This window comes from Carlito syrichta, unplaced genomic scaffold (genome assembly GCF_000164805.1).
Source record: "Carlito syrichta isolate Samal-C Ts95f unplaced genomic scaffold, Tarsius_syrichta-2.0.1 Scaffold307028, whole genome shotgun sequence".
Lineage (NCBI taxonomy): Eukaryota > Metazoa > Chordata > Mammalia > Primates > Tarsiidae > Carlito > Carlito syrichta.
Genome location: NW_007251124.1, coordinates 916,758 through 934,088, shown reverse-complemented (window position 1 = coordinate 934,088; position 17,331 = coordinate 916,758). Strand labels below are relative to the sequence as shown.

Below are 17,331 nucleotides of genomic sequence, written 5' to 3'. Positions count from 1 at the left end.
ATCAAGACAGCAGGAAGACACCCCACGGACTGGGTAAAAATATTTGCCAACTGTATGTCTGACAAAGGTCTAACATCCAGGATCTACAAGAAGCACAAATGTGCCAAAAATAAAAAGACAAACAGCCTCATTACAAAGTGGGCAAAAAATATGAATAGACACTTCTCAAAAGAAGACAAATAAACACCCAACAGATACCTGAAAAAATGCTCAACTTCACTAGTCATCAAAGAAATGCAAATTAAAACCACATTGAGATACCATCTAACTTCAGTCAGGATGGCCATCATCAATAACTCAAAAAACAACAGATGCTGGAGAGGATGTGGGGAAAGGGGAACACTTCTACACTGTTTGTGGGAGTGTACACTAGTACAATCTCTGTGAAAAACAGTTTGGTGCTTCCTAAAAGATCTAAAAATTGACCTTCCATATGACCTTGCAATCCCCATACTGGGAATATACCCAGAGGAACTCAAATCACTCTATGAAAAAGATACTTGCACACACATGTTTATTGCAGTATTGTTCACAATAGCAAAAACATGTAATCAACTGTGCTGCCCATCAAAAGAGGACTGGATAAAAAAATATGGTACATATACACGATGGAATATTATGCAGCCATAAAGAAGGGCAAAATTATGAACTTTGCAGCAAATTGGATGGACTTAAAGTTTACAATGCTGAGTGATCTATCACAGAAAAAAAGAACTGAGTATCACATGATTTCACTCATAAGTGGACCTTGAACAATTATTGTAATACTATAAGAAAAGAATAGTCAGTCACAAAAAAAAGAAATACTTCAGCATCTTCCTAATCAGAGCAGTTAAAGACCTTTACAATGAGAACTATAAAACACTGCTCAAAGAAATCCAAGAAGACACAAACAAATGGAAAAATAATCCATACTCATGGACAGGAAGAATCAACATTGCTAAGATGTCCATCCTACCAAAGGCAATCTAAAGATTCAATGCTATACCCACCAAATTACCAACATCATTCTTCTCAGACCTGGAAATGACAATACAGAAATTCATATAGAAACATAAATGACCATGATAGCCAAAATAATCCTTAGCAAGAGAAACAAAGCAGGAGGTATCACAATTCCAGACTTCAAACTTTACTAAGGCTACAATCGTCAAAACAGCCTAGTATTGGTACAAGAACAGGCAGACAGACCAATGGAACAGGATAAGGATTCTGGAATCAAAATCTTCATTTCTCAATCAATTCATCCTTGACAAAGCCTCCGCCACCAACCACTGGGGAGAGGAGAACCTATTCAGTAAATGGTGCTGGGAAAACTGACTGACCACATGCAGAAGATTAAAACAAGACCCCTACCTATCACCATACACAAAAATTAACTCTAAATGAATCAAAGACCTATATGTAAAACCTCAAACTATAAGAATCTTAGAAAATGCAGGAGACACCCTTTTAGAATTAGAACTGGTAACCAATTCCTGATCAAAACCCCAAGTGCCCAGGCCATAAGAGATCAGATAGACAAGTGGGACCTCACCAAACTGAAAAGCTTCTGCAAAGCCAAATAATCCATCAAGAGAGTGAGGAAACAGCCCAAAGAATGGGAAAAAAATATTTGCCAACTGTATATCTGACAAAGGCCTAACATCCAAGTACTACAAGGACCTCAAAGGTGATGAAAGAGAGAAAACAAACAGTCCTGTTCAAAAGTGGGCAAAAGACATGAATAGACACTTCTCAAAAGAAAATACACGGGCAGCCAACAGACACATGAAAAAGGGCTCAGCCTAACTAATCATCAGAGAAATGCAAATCAAAACCATATTGAGGTAACACATAACCCCAGTAAGAATGGTCATCATTAATAAAACAAACAAGAGATGATGGTGAGGATGCAGAGAAAAGGTATGCTTTTTTTACATTGCTGGTGGGAATGCAAACTAGTGCAACCTCTTTGGAAAACAGTGTGGTTATTTCTGAAAGAACTAGAGATTGACCTTCCATTTGACCTAGCAACCCACTTATTGGGAATATACCTGGATGAACTCAAATCATTCTACCAAAAAGATACCTGCACATGCATGTTTATTACAGCACTCTTCACAATAGCAAAAACATGGAAACAACCAGGCTGCCCATCGAAACTAGACCGGATTTTTAAAATGTGATACATATACACAATGGAGTATTATGCAGCCATAAAGAAGGACAAACATATGAACTTCACAGCAACTTGGGTGGATTTAGTGTCTATCATACTCAGTGATTTATCACAGAAACAATGAACAGAGAACCATATGTTCTCACTCATAAGCAGACGTTGAACAATTATAATACTATAAGAAAGGGATTGGCAGTAGTGGGAAACTGCCAGGGGAGGGATGTAAGGGCACACCTCATCAACAAGGGTACCTACATAATGAAAATTTGTATAGTTAACCCTGAAGTGTACCCCTCATCTTTAAAATAAATTGCTTTAAAATTTCAACGGCCTTTTCACAGTATTAGAAAAAATAATTCTAAAATTCATGTGGACCAAAAAAAGCTCAAATGGTCAAAGTAATTCTAAGAAAAGGACAAAAGTTGGAGCCATCACATTATCTGACTTCAAATTATACTACAGGGTAGTAACCAAACAGCATGTTATTGGTTTAAAAACACACATACACAAATCAATCAAAAAAGAATAGAGAACCCAGAAATAAAACTGTTCACCTACAACTGGCTGATCTTCAACAAATTCCACAAAAATATACAATGGGGAAAGTGCTCCCTATTCAATATAAGGTAAGAAGAAAACTGAATATGAAAGGTGCAGGAAGCGACCAGAGGGGCGGCTCCCAAAATGGTGCCGACACACCGGACAACAAAGGCCCTCGGTCCGCCTCTGCAAGCACAATTCCCCACAGACGCCAATTTCAAACCTTCCCGTGCGCACCTCAATTTCAAGCTTTCCTGTTCGCATCAATTTCAAACTTGCAAGCCTCCAATCAGTAGCCAGCCTTGTTATGCGTCCAATAGGACCATAACACGGAATTGGCCCCACCCTACTCCCATGCAGCTCCTCCAATAGGAGCATAGCACAGCCCCTTCCGGCCGCTGTCAGGCTGATAAATACAGCCCTCTCCCTGCAGCTTTCTCTCTGCGTCTCTCTTTCTCTCTCTCCGTCGTTCTCTCCCTCTCTGCAGCTCTCTCCCTGCCTCTCTCCCGCTTCCTCTCACTCTCTTTCTCTCTCTTTCTCTCTTTTCTTTTTCCCGTTACAGATCCCCTCTGTAACAACCCTTTTAATAAATCTCTTGGTCCTGGCCGGGTGTGGAGTCATTACTGGCGCCAAACTTCTTACAGAATAGCCATATGCAAAAGAATGAAACCAGACCTGTATCTCTTACCATACACAAAAGTTAACTCAGAATGAATAAAAACGTAAATGATAAGACCTTAACCTATAGAAATTCTAAAAGAAAACCCAGAAAAACTTTTCTGGATATTGGCCTAGGAAAAAAATTTATGACTAAGCTCTAAGAAACAAATGTAACAAAAACAAATAAATGGAACATAATTAAATTAAACGCTTCTGTACAGCAAAAGGAATAAATCAACAGAGTAAGCAGACAGAATTTCTCCCTGTAGAACGGGAGAAAATATTTGCAAATTATGCATATGACAAAGAACTAATATTCAAAATCTACAAAGAACTCTGACAACTCAACTAAAGAAAAACAAATAACCCCATTAAAAAGTCAGCAAAGGACATGACCAGTCAACAAACATGAAAAAATGGTCAACATCACTAACCATCACGGAAATGCAATTAAAACCATAATGAGATACTATCTTACACCACTCTGAATGGCTATCATTAAAAAAGATAAAAGCAACAGATGTTGACAAGAATGCAGAGAATAGGGAACACTTATACACTGTTGGAAGGAATGTAAATTAGTACAACCTTTATGGAAAACAGTTGTATGAAGATTTGGAGATTTCTCAAACTAAAAATAGAGCTATCATTTAATCCAGCAATCTCACTACTAAAAGTGACAACTTCTTCATAGAACTGATATGCATAGGTTTTTTTGAATAAACATGAAAATTGATCCTCCCAATCTTAAAGTTTGAAACTTACATTTGTCTTATCTGAGTTTCTTCCTCAGAAAACCTAACACCCTTCCATCCTTTGGTTTCTAGGCCCATGTATTCTTCCTAATGAAGACATAGCACCATATGAAGATAATTGATTTAAAGTATGCACTGGGTCTTAGAGGATAAAATTGCATCTGAAATGGAATTTCAGGTGTGTCTTCAATGGGTTGCTCCCTTATTTGAGTAAGTCACTTTATGAAAGTGCAATGGGTGATATGGTCAATGAATTCAATGACCATGTTTCCACTCCTACACTTCCTTTACTATTAAGTGGGCCACTTTGTCTGATACAATGTTATGTGAGGTATTCTGCTACTGAATCAAATATTCTATAAGCCTTTAGATAGTTATACTGGTTGAAGACTTATGGTCATACTGGAGTATATGTGGTGTTCCAACCAAAAAGAAGAAAAAAAACTAATGCCACATCCAAGGTGGGAAAGTTCCAAGGTAATCAAAATAATCATTGTAATATGGTGAATTAGTGCTGACCTTAAATTTCATTGTGTAAATTTATGTTAAGTGACTTTGTACAACATGATTTTTTTAATTTTTAGTTCCCTATCTTCTTTAGTCCAAAAATATTCATTACAAAAATCAGTGAGCAATAGAAATACCATTTTTCCATATACATCATCAGAAGACTTGCCATTTGACCCTGGGACCATACATGTAAAAGGAAGTTATGGCTATAAGTTTCTTTAACTTTGTGCTCTCCTAATGAAACAACTCCAAACTTATTTTTTAGCATTTAGCTTTATGTCTCTAATCTTCACCCTAGTTTTAGAATTTGTGGAGCACAACATGATGCCAGTACAGTTGGGAATAGGATTCACTTATTTTCTCTGTGGACATAATGCCCAATTAAACTTAAGGGACTCTGGCATCCCTAGGGCTAAAATAGAGGTCACAATACTGTGTAAATAGTGGGTCATTAATAAATACTGATTGTTTTTATTTTAAAACACAATCTTCATGACACTACCAATGATGTTGGTACCTATGAAATCAACTTCTCCTTGTAGAAATCCATTAAGAATTTGGTGAAAAGAAACTGTTTCAGTCACAAACACTCCAGTGACTGAAGGCAATATCTATAATACTTTCCCCTCGTTATAAGGATTTTTCTCATATGTTCTTGATGCAGCCCATGTTACAGGCTAATTTCATTCATGATCAGGGGACAAAAGGTAGTTGAATTAGAATGTCACAAGGATTGAAAGCTCAAAAAAAACCCATTGCATTTATCAGTCTTTGAACTAGACTTCCTTTGAAACACAGCACAAAGAAAGGTATGGATATCGTTTAGACACTCAGAAAAAAGGTAAGTGATGCCTTTTACAGAGAATTATGCTATCTTGAGTGGGAATGGTCTTTCAAGATTATCTCACCCACATTCTCTCCTCTGGGTTGCATCACATTAGTTAATTAGTGTTCAATTTGTTTCCCAGGAACCTTGAAGTACATGTCAAGTATTTTCAAAGATTCTAAAAATCCATCTTTTGCTTTCACCCTTCTGAGTACACATTTGCTCATTATATCTCCATACATAAAAAGAGTCTGTGGGATCTAAGATTTCTTTTGATTCATGTAGGAAATATAAATAGGAAAAGAATAAGATAACAGTGGAATTGACACATTCTTATCAATGGATAAGTTCATTTTTCTGGTAGTGCAAAAGGAATAAGTAGATGAACTGGTATCAGTGTATAGGAAATATGGAGAACAGTAGAAAATGAGAAAAAAAAAACAGAAGTTGAGAAAAATAGCTACTGAATAAAGTTCTCTTTTATGCCATGCCCTTCAGATAACCAAATATTCCCTACTCACTATCAAATTCCATTTACTGGAAATTTATATTCTCAGCAATATGCTAGAAACAAAGAAAAAAATGGCATATGCATTTAATTATATTTTATATTATAGTAAAGTGTCTGTTTTCTCATATATAACACAAGCTGAGATGATAATTGCTGTTAGTAATAATAGCTAATAACTAATATTAATTATGTTATTATTGATAGCAAGTTGACATTCATTAAATGCTCAGTATGTTTCAGGCACTAAGTTCAGATGCACATACGTTATTTCATTTGAACTTCACAATAACTCTCTATCAATTCAGAGACTTTCTTGAATGTGGCACAAGGATGTCTATCTACTTGCCCAGTATCACACAACCCAGGCATAAAACCCTGATAGATTCCAGCTTGAGAGAAAATGTTTGTAACAGCTAACTTATAAAGGTGATTTTCTTTTTAACATTTGGAGATACAACATAATATTTTCTTGTTGTTTTGATTTGTGTTTTTCAATGATGAGAAATTTGCACTTCTTTTCTATTTTCACTGTCATCTTATTTTTTTTCTTCAAATTGCTTATTTATATTTATTGTTCATTTTATTGGACTTCTGGTCTTCTCATTATTATGTAAAAAATATTTATTTTTGATATAATAACCATTTCTGCCATAAACACTACATTTTCCATCTTTCCGTTTATCTGTTATCTTTGTTATATTTTTCTCATATAAAAGTTTATATTTGTATTGATAGTTGGAAATGATATATACCTGGCTGGGTTCTGTGGCTCAACCTGTAATCCAAGCACTTTGGGAGGCCGAGGCGAGAGGATTGCCTGAGCCTGTGAGTTCAAGACCAGCTCAGGTAACTTGGTGAGACCTCATCTCTACAATAAATAAAAAATTAGCCAAGCATGGTAGCACGTGCCTATAGTTCCAGCTACTTGGAAAACTAAGGAGGAAGGATCACCAGAGTCCATCTGGTCAACACTGAAATGGCCATGAGTGTGCCACTGAGCTCTAGCCTGGGCAACAGAGTGAGATTCCAACTCAAAAAAGAAAAAAGGAAATTGAATATATCTATGGTGTACAACATGATATTTTCATATATGTGTACATTATGGGTACATTAAAATATATGTGCACATTGTGAGTACTTTGTGGGGTGGCTAAATCAAGATATTTAACATATACACTACCTCACATACTTATTATTCTTTACATCTACATGGACACTCAAAAAATTCTTATGTCGTATCTTCTTGTATTTTTCATCCAAAAGTGTATTACTCTGTTTTTTCTATATTACCTTTATTTACCAGGAAATAATTACTATGTATAGCTTTAAAAAATTAAAACCACATATAATAGAAGAAGTAACAAATCTTAAAGCTATATACTTCATATATCACTATTTCTCATGCTGGAAAATTATCTCATTCTATGGCAAATTGTGACAATTCTTATTTTTATCTTCTTTCTTTAGTCTACCTAGCAGAACTATTTAATCTACCAGCAGTATTCTCTATTTTTATTCTTATAAATTCAAATGGTGTAAGTCATCCTAATAACATTTCATTTAAACATGCAAAGTAGATTGAAGAAACTTAGGTGCACTGGGTCATATAAATAAATAACTGATTACTTCCACAGACTGAAGAAAATCAATTTGAATGTATGATTTTTGGTGTTCTTGTTTTAATTTTAACCACTATCGTGCTGTATATAGTCATTTTTTGTGCTATCTGAAAATCTGGGAGAGGTGTGGTATAAAAGAAAGAATGGCCTTTCAATCTTGGGTTTAAGTCTTGACCTCCTCGTTACTGAATGTGAAAATTATTTATTCTCAGTGAATCACAGGAGCAACAAAATGTAAACCATGCCTATTTATCAGGGTTTTGGCAAGATTTAGAAAGGGTGTATTTCCTTTGTCTGTCACATATGAGTCAAGCAACAATTATCAATTTCACTATTTTCATCAAGGTATTTGTAGATGGGGAGAAGACACCAGCACTAATTACTATATATTACAAGTAAACAATAGTTGTATTACTCTGAATTAAATCATCTAATATCCACAATAGCTTTTTGTGGGAAGGTAAGCACATGCATGTCATGTAAAAGAAAGATACAACTCAAAAAAAATCACATTAAGACATTACTAAAACAAGCAAAATTTATTTAGAGCAATTGCAGATTTCGATGCAACTCTTATATCCTTTATATTACTCGACATTTTCAATCTGACTTAAAAATTATTGAATTAAAAGCAGTATTTTTTACTAAATTGTTTATTAAGCTACGTTAGGAGATAAGAGGGAGATAAAATGAAATATATTGAGAACTTACAATTTTTCATGGCATGTTAGATCTTTTATATCATTTAAATGTAATGATTTACTTTATAAAGTAATTCAAACATTACTAAAATTGCAGGAACTACGTTTAAACATAAAATAACCATGTTGTAATTCACATCAGGGCTCCATTTGACTGACTGTAAATTATATTTGATGCTAAGCAATTTGTTATCATTAATCTAAATTTAATTCAGTTCCAATAAGAGTGTTCAATAAGTATGTACTGACTAATTTTCTATTCTGCGTTTTTTTAGGAGTGAAAAATAAGTGAGTCATCATGAACTGGGCAAATGAGACCTCCCCAAATGAATTTATACTACTTGGTTTCTCAGACAGACCATGGCTACAAATGCCCCTTTTTGTGGTCATGTTAATATCATACACAATCACCATCTTCGGTAATATGTCCGTCATGTTGGTGTGCATTCTGGATCCCAAACTCCACACACCTATGTATTTCTTTCTCACTAATCTCTCCATCTTAGATCTCTGCTATACTACAACTACAGTCCCTCATATGTTGGTAAATATTAGTCGCAACAAAAAGACCATCAGCTATGGTGGCTGTGTGACCCAACTTATCATCTTTCTAGCCCTAGGTGCTACTGAGTGTCTTCTCCTAGCTGTTATGTCCTTTGACAGATTTGTGGCAGTTTGTAGACCCCTCCACTATGTAGTAATCATGAATCATTGGTTCTGTCTAAGGATGGCAGCCTTCTCGTGGCTTACTGGTTTTAGTAACTCAGTGCTGCAGTCTTCCTTGACCCTTCACATGCCACGCTGTGGTCATCAGGAAGTGGACCACTTTTTCTGTGAGGTTCCTACCCTTCTCAAGTTGTCATGTGCTGACACAAAGCCTATTGAAGCTGAGCTCTTTTTCTTTAGTGTATTAATTCTGCTAATTCCAGTGACGTTGATTCTCATCTCCTATGGCTTCATAGCTCAAGCAGTATTGAAAATCAAATCAGCAGAAGGACGGCGAAAAGCATTTGAGACATGTGGGTCTCACATGATTGTGGTGTCTCTCTTTTATGGAACAGCCATTTATATGTATCTGCAACCTCCTTCATCTACCTCTAAGGACTGGGGAAAGATGGTTTCCCTTTTTTATGGAATCATCACACCCATGTTAAACCCTCTTATCTACAGCCTTAGAAATAAAGATATGAAGGAGGCCTTCAAAAGGGTGAAGCCAAGAATCTTTTTCTACAAGAAATAAGTACTCCATTGTGATGAGAATCTTCTGAGTCTCTCATTATTTTTGAAGATGGTCATAAGTTTTGAACTTTTTTTTGTTTGTTGTTGTCGTTTGTTTTTCAGCCTCTCATAATTTCATTGAACCTTACCAAAAATTAGAAAATTCTTCCTCTGTTCAGGAAGCCATGGCATATGTTTTCAAAGGTAAAAACCCTTTGCTTTCCAGAAGTCCCCCAGTGCACTATGTTCCTTGAAGCAAGTCATGTTAATTTCCTTATATCAATGTCAGAGTAGTCAGGAGATTTCCACTTGTATGTGATTTGTGCCACAAGTATCTTGTCTAGCCCTTTAGTTAGGGATTTTTATAATTAAATAACCAATTATTCCAAGCTAAAAATTATTCCATCAGAACCAAAGTCCTCAATCACTTTATACCATATGATCCCTTGATAAAATTAATCATGTGCACCTTTTCAGAACTGTTTTAAGTATGTAGTTTGCCTCTAATCTTGCCAGTCATAAAGTAGCTAAGTGTGTGCATCTCACACTAAAAATCTGAAGTGTCATCTGGGCTTTATTTTGAATTTATTTTCAATTCATCCCTTTATTTCCCATGGATAGCATTTCTCTTTATTCCCTTTTGTCAGTTTTTTTTTTTTTTTTAATTTGTCCTAAGTTCTGCCCCAGGCATGTGGAATTTACTCTAAATTATAGATCTACTTATTTATAAAATGATAGTGGGAGTCATTTTTTTCTCATATTGATTTGAATTAATTTATTCTTTATTTGAGTAGTAACTAAAACATGTATTTTTTATGACGTCATTCTATTATTCAGATGTGAGGTACAAGTGAGAATTAGGTAGATAAGTAATCTACATGCAGGTGAAGTTTGGGCCTCCAACTGGTCCTTACTTCTCCTGGTTTAGGACCAGATATCCTTTCAGTTGTTACGTGCCCGCCCCCTCTCCCTCCCCTGGCAGTGTCCCATGACAGCTGATCCCTCGATTGTGCTATTGTGATTAACACAAGACAGCAGAAGACCAAAGGAAAAATAATCACAGTTCCTCTATGGAAGAAATGGTCTAGTTCCTGAAGGCAATGACCGTTAAACTGATGCACTTATGTGATTATTTGCGGTAAGCAATGTAAGAACATAGATGAGGCAACATTTTAGGAAACAGAGAAAGGGTTACAAAACAAGACATTTCAGAATTACAAGTAATTTAGTATGGTTTAAAAAGAACACAAAAAACACAGGAGGCAGATGATGTTTAGACTTCATCTGGTAAGGAAGGAAGAATAATTTACTTTATCTGGTAAGGAAGTAACATCAGTAATAGAAAATAACTAAAAACATAAGGACAGAACAGGTTCATATGCAATAACAATATGTTCACCAAATGTGACGTCTCAAATAAATGTAAAAGGGAGAGACTTTACCTGATGTTAAGAAGTTGAGTTTCTCCCTAATCCAGGCAAAGTGAGATCCAATGGGAGGCTCAAAACTCTACCTGTACCTAAACCATTTATGTATGCAGTCCTGACTTGTACCCCACAACTTTAAAATTAAATTAAATTTAAAGAAAAACTTGAGTTTCTCAGCCGGGCTCAGTGGCTCAGCCTGTAATCCCGCGCCTTTGGGAGGCTGAGGTGAGTGGACTGCCTGAGCCCGTGGGTTCGAGACCCGCCTAGGTAACTTGGCGAGACCTCATCTCTATAATAAATCAAAAAATCAGCGGGGCGTGGTAGCGCAAGCCTGTAATTCCAGCTACTTGGAAGGCTGAGGCGGAAGGATCGCCGGAGCCCAGCAGTCAGGGCTGTGGTGGCCGGGAGCGGCCACTGCACTCCAGTCTGGGCGACAGAGTGAGACTCCAACTCAAAAAAAAAAAAAAAAGAAAAAGAAAAGAAAAAAAAATTTGAGTTTCTCAAAAACATAGTAATAATTATAACATATTTAAAACAAATGAAAACAATTATATCCTTAGTATGGGGTCTTTTTTTAAATTTTCAAACCTGGCATACATTGCTATACCTTGTTGAATACATGTAAAGTATTTCAAACTCAACTATCCAAAAACTAAACACCAGCTCTTCCTTCACAAGTCCTTCTTTAAACCTCACTATTTTAATGAATGGACTTACCTTTCATTTGCATATATAAATTAGAAACCATGAATTATATCTTACACCAATCTCCATTATTTACCATATTAAAACCATTACCAGGCCGGGCTCGGTGGCTCAGCCTGTAATCCCACACTTTGGGAGGCTGAGGTGAGTAGATTGCCTGAGCCCGTGGGTTTGAGACCCGCCTGGGCAACTTGGCGAGCCCTCATCTCTACAATAAATCAAAAAGTTAGCCGGCATGGTAGCACGCACCTGTAGCACGCACTTGGAAGGCTAAGCGGGATTGCCGGAGCCAGCCAGTCGAGGCTGCAGTGGCCAGGAGCGTGCCACTGCGCTCCAGTCTAGGCGATGGAGTGAGACGTCAACTCAAAAAACAAAAAAAAAACCATTATCAAGGCATATCAATCATTCCTCTTTTGAAACTTATGTCTCTCCCTTCCTTCCCATCTTCACACTCCACATACCACCATCTTTTACCTGGACCTAAATTACTGACCAGTATACCATTATACACTTCTCCCAACTCACTACCAATGAAGTTTATAATTTGGGTTTACTCATGTGCATTATATCTTGATAATACTCCAGTATTCTTAAAACATAATTTAAATATCTGGGAATTTAATTTCACCATGCGGGTATATTAAAATGCATTTAACCCTTTTTCTATTGTTATACATTTACATTACTTCTTTTGATTATTATACATACTACTGCAAAGAATTCAACACATATGAATCTGTGTGTAAATGTCAGCTTATATTTTTAAAAATTGTATTAATGGCTCAAATTATAAATTTCTTAGAAGACTTGCAAGTTATAGACATTGTTGAATTACACTATAGAAATATTGTAGCATTCCACATTCCCACAATCACTGTAGATAGTAAATGAGAATGTTTGTATTATAAACTTTTACAAACTCTGGGAGTTTTCATCCTTTGAGACATTTGCCAATTTTAGAGACAGAAATATTATCAAGATTCTTTTTTAAAAATTTCCTTGAGTATTTTTAAAGTAGTATATTTTTCATACCGGGGATACATGAGGAATGTTCATAAATATTTTATTTCTTCTTCTCTTTTAGGCAAATGGTAGAATTGTACTTTCCTGCCCTGTAGAATGCAGCCTAGCTGTTTAATTTGATTTGCCAATAAAATGTGAACAGCAATGATGTGGGTCATTTTTGATTATTTTAAGATCTAACGCACACTCTGCCATATTCTCTTTTCTTCTGCCAGTCAAAATAATGTTCAAGGTAGGATTCTCAATCACCGAAACTGATGTTAAGAAATTAAAATAAGAAGCACAGGCATGAGGGTCAATGGCAAATGGTGAGGAATATGATTTTTTTATTTTTTTATTTTTTTTGAATTGGAGTCTCACTCTGTTGCCCAGACTGGAGTGCAGTGGCCGCTCCCGGCCACCGCAGCCTCGACCTGCTGGGCTCCAGCGATCCTTCCTCCTCAGTTTTCCGAGTAGCCAGAATTACAGGCGCGCGCTACCACGCCCGGCTAATTTTTTGATTTATTGTAGAGATGAGGTCTCGCCTGCCCAGGCGGGTCTCGAACCCGCGGGCTCAGGCAATCCACTCACCTCAACCTCCCAAAGGCGCGGGATTACAGGCTGAGCCACCGAGCCCGGCTGGAATATGATATTTAAAGATTAAAACTATTATTATCTCTATTCTACAGTAAGGAAATGTTTGGTAAACTATCACCTGCAATAATAATAGGGTAAAACTTCAGTTATGAAGAACAATGGATGGGGGAGCTACTTCCAATGAGTAGAATACTGAAGAATTTCTGAACTCACCACTGAAACTGCCCAGTGGTTTTCAGAATTTCTAGGGACTGTGACTTATATTTATCTCTAAATTTTCTCTCTGAATGGGAGTGTTTATATTGTCATTTTTTCAGTCCTACCTAATAAACTTTTAGCATTTGGAAGACAGTTTGTCTTTTTAGTCACAGATCTCTGAGTCAAAAGGATTCAATGTCATCTAATGATGAGATTAGAGGGCATTAAGGAGAGATCGTAAACTTTGACGCTGCAACTAGATAGGATTTTGCTTGTCTCCTCTCAGAAGGGGACAGTTGTACTTTGTGTGTAGCAAGAGGAATAAGCCAAATTTGTGAATACAATGGTAGTCTTTAAGACTGTCCACAAATATTTGTTTTTTTCATACCTTCTGGGCATATGTTAGGATCATACTTCGTCCTACCACTGAACTAAGCCTGTGGCTACTAATAGCTTTGATCAATAAGTGTGAGTTACAGTATTTGTTAAACTCCTGGAAAAAAATTTTAAGGACCAGTGTATGTTTTGCAACTTTTACTTCCTTTTATCATAACATTCTAGAAAACTTTGGATACTCTACTCCATCAACTTGGAGACGTGGAGAATAGAGAGGGATGTGGAAGAGTTCCCAGCAATATTCAATGAATGCAAAACATGAACAAACATTAAATCTTAGCTGGTGAAAGGCACTATGATTATAGGCTTGTTTACTAGCATATGTTAATCGATCATTTCTTTTAAAAATAATATTATGAGCCGGGCTCAGTGGCTCAGCCTGCAATCCCGCGCCTTTCGGAGGCTGAGGTGAGTGGATTGCCTGAGCCTGCGGGTTCGAGACCCACCTGGGCAACTTGGCGAGCCCTCATTTTTACAATAAATCAAAAATTAGCTGGGCATGGTAGTGCACGCCTGTAGTTCCAGCTACTTGGAAGGCTGAGGCTGAAGGATCGCCGGAGCCCAGCAGGTGGAGGCTGCAGTGGCCGGGAGCGGCCACTGCACTCCAATATGGGTGACAGAGTGAGACTCCAACTCAAAAAAATAATAATAATAATAATAATAATATGGAGAATCACTGATAAGTGGTAGGGAAAAGTCAGGAAATAAATCTACTTAAAACATTATTCTAATTTTGTATATGCCTATACAAGTTAAAAAGTACTGTAAATAAATATACTAAAAAGTTAATTGTGGTAAGTGGTAGGATATCAGAAAATTTTTATTCTAGCTTTAATATTTTTCTACATTTTTAACTGCATCATACAACTTTTTAAGTATTAGGAAAAAGTTTAAGTATTATAAAACTGGTGCTCTAAATCTATTTCATCTTTAAGAGTCTTCCATTAATGTTTATTTGCTCCCTAGTAGACATTATCTTACATCCATAATAACCAAATTTAAAAAGTTAAATTTTTATTTGAAAATAAAATAGCTAAAAAAACTATTAGACTAATGTACTTATAAATTTGGCAACTAGTTTTAGAAACACCTACTCCAACCTTCAAGTTTACCACTAAAAATTTCCCAAAGTTTGCTCACAAAATAATTTAATAAATATTTATAAATTTGGGGGCATTAATAGCTTCAATAACAAATATAAGATATTTTGAGCCCTAAAATTTAAATCACCATCAATATTCCAAAATATTTTATATTACCCATATCTATATTAGTATCACATACCATCTAACTGAGACCTTAAAGTGTGTCTTCCCTACTAAGTGCACAACCAGAAGAAGGATATTATAGTTATTTATTATCTTTAATTTATTTTATTTTATTTTATTTTATTTTTTCAATCAGAGTCTCAGTCGCCCAGGCTGGAGTACAGTGGCATGCTCACGGCCACCACAGTCTCAAACTCCTGGGTTCAGGCGATCCTTTTGCCTCAGCCTTCCAAGTATCTGGAGCTACAGGTGTGCGCGACCACACCCCACTAATTTTTTATTTATTGTAGAGACGAGGTCTCACCGGGTTTCCCAGGCTGGTCTCGAACCCTTGGGCTCAGGCAATCCTCTTGCCTCAGCCTCCCAAAGTGCTGGGATTACAGGCCTGAGCACCATACCCGGCCTTATTATTTTTAAACTGTGCTCCATGAGGTCTGAGCTAGCCGATAATCCCACCAGCAGGGTATGAGGTTCCATCTCTCCACAACCCGCCAACATCTGCTGTTTTTTTGATGTTTTAACAATAGCTATTCTGACTGGTGTGAGATAGTGTCCCATTGTGGTTTTGATTTGCATTTTTCTGATGATTAGTAAAGCTGAGTACTTTTTTATGTGTCTGTTGACCACTCTATAGCTTCTTTTGAGAAGTGTCTGTTCATATCTTTTGCCCACTTTTTTTTTTTTTTTCCTTTGGAGTTGGAGTTGGAGTCTCACTCCATCACTTAGGCTGGAGTGCAGTGGCACGCTCATGGCCATCCCAGCATTGACCTGCTGAGCTACGGAGATCCTTGTGCCTCAGCATTCCAAGTAGCTGAAACTCCAGTCGCACGCTACCACGCCCAGCTAATTTTTTTTTTTTTTTTTAGTTGGAGTCTCACTCTGTCGCCCAGGCTGGAGTGCCATGGCACACTCACGGCCACTCCAGCATCTACCCGCTGGTCTGTGACGATCCTTCCACCTCAGCCTTCCAAGTGGCTGGAACTACAGGGCTGTGCTACCTGGCCTGGCTAATTTTTTATCTATTGTAGAGATGAGGTCTTGCCAAGTTGCCCGGGCTGACCTCGAACTTGCAGGCTGAAGCAATCCACTCGCCTCGGCCTCCCAAAGTGCTGGGATTACAGGTTGAGCCACCGAGCCCAGCTAATTTTTTATTTATTGTAGAAACGAAGTCTCGTCAAATTGCCCGAGCTGATCTTGAACCTGCGGGCTCAGGCAACACTCGCCTCTGCCTCCCAAAGTGCTGGGATTACAGGCTGAGCACTAAGCCCTGCCCTTGCCCACTTTTAAATGGGGCTTTAATGGGGCTTCCTTTCTGCGCGTTTGAGTTTCTTGTAGATCCTGGATGTTAGGCCTTTGTCAGATATACAGTTGGCAAATATTTTCTCCCATTCTGTAGGTTGTCTATTTACTCGGTTGATAGTTTATTTTGCTATACAAAAGTTCTTTAGTTTAATTAGGTCCCACTTGTCAATTTTTGTTTTTGCTGCATTTGTTTTTGATAACTAGGTCATAAATTTGTTATCTAGCCCAATGTCCAGAAGAGTGCTTCCTAAGTTTTCTTCTAAGATTTTTATGATTTGAGGTTTTACCTTTAAGTCCTTCCTGTGGCTTCCTGCCTGTTCAGATCCACACTCTGCTCTTGAAATAGAGCTAGTTCTCAGCCACGGAGGAAGGCGTGGGCTCCTCCCTGCCAGGATGCAAGGCTTGGAGGGGCTTCTTCCTGATCTGGCAGGGGAGATGGACACCAGCCGCTTATAGTGCACGTCTGCTGGGTTCACTCTGCAGGCAGGCCCTCCCTGCCTGTGAGCCACCAGCCCAGCCGGAAGCGCACTCAGGGTGGCTGACCCAGCATGGGTCTTTCTCCAGTTCCCCTTAGGCTGTGGTTGCCTACTGCTGCGCTCTGTCCAGAATTCCTCCCGTGTAAAACCGACGACTGGCGAGGCTAGGAGGGATTGAACCGTCCCAAAGTGTCTTTGGCTCACTCACTCACTTTCAGCTTGCAGGGCGTCAGTTCTTGTGCGAGCCTGGTGCAAGACAGGGGATGAAACACCCAGATTATGTGTTTAAAGAGACCTTTGCTGGGTGCAGGGTGTTCCACCTGTCCAAAAGTGTTTGAGGTGTCTCCATCTATGGAAGGCTGAGTCCCTACTCTCTGCCTTGCTCAGAAAGAGAGGCGCTGGTCTGCTGCTCCACGGTGACCATTTTGGATCTCCCTCCACATTTGTCTTTTTTTTTTT

General features: G+C 37.7%; 1 protein-coding gene across 1 annotated transcript; it reads left to right on the top strand.

Annotated features, from left to right (window-relative positions):
- The first annotated feature begins 8,555 nt into the window (after positions 1-8,555).
- On the top strand, positions 8,556-9,599 carry LOC103266137 (putative olfactory receptor 2B3). The gene has a single exon (XM_008063781.1). It carries the CDS (start codon positions 8,582-8,584, stop codon positions 9,521-9,523), a length of 942 nt encoding a protein of 313 aa, XP_008061972.1. The 5' UTR covers positions 8,556-8,581; the 3' UTR covers positions 9,524-9,599.
- The last annotated feature ends 7,732 nt before the right edge of the window (positions 9,600-17,331 follow it).

Excerpts from the sequence above, each read along its gene's own strand:
- LOC103266137 (XM_008063781.1), top strand. The coding sequence starts at position 8,582 with ATGAACTGGGCAAATGAGACCTCCCCAAATGAATTTATACTACTTGGT.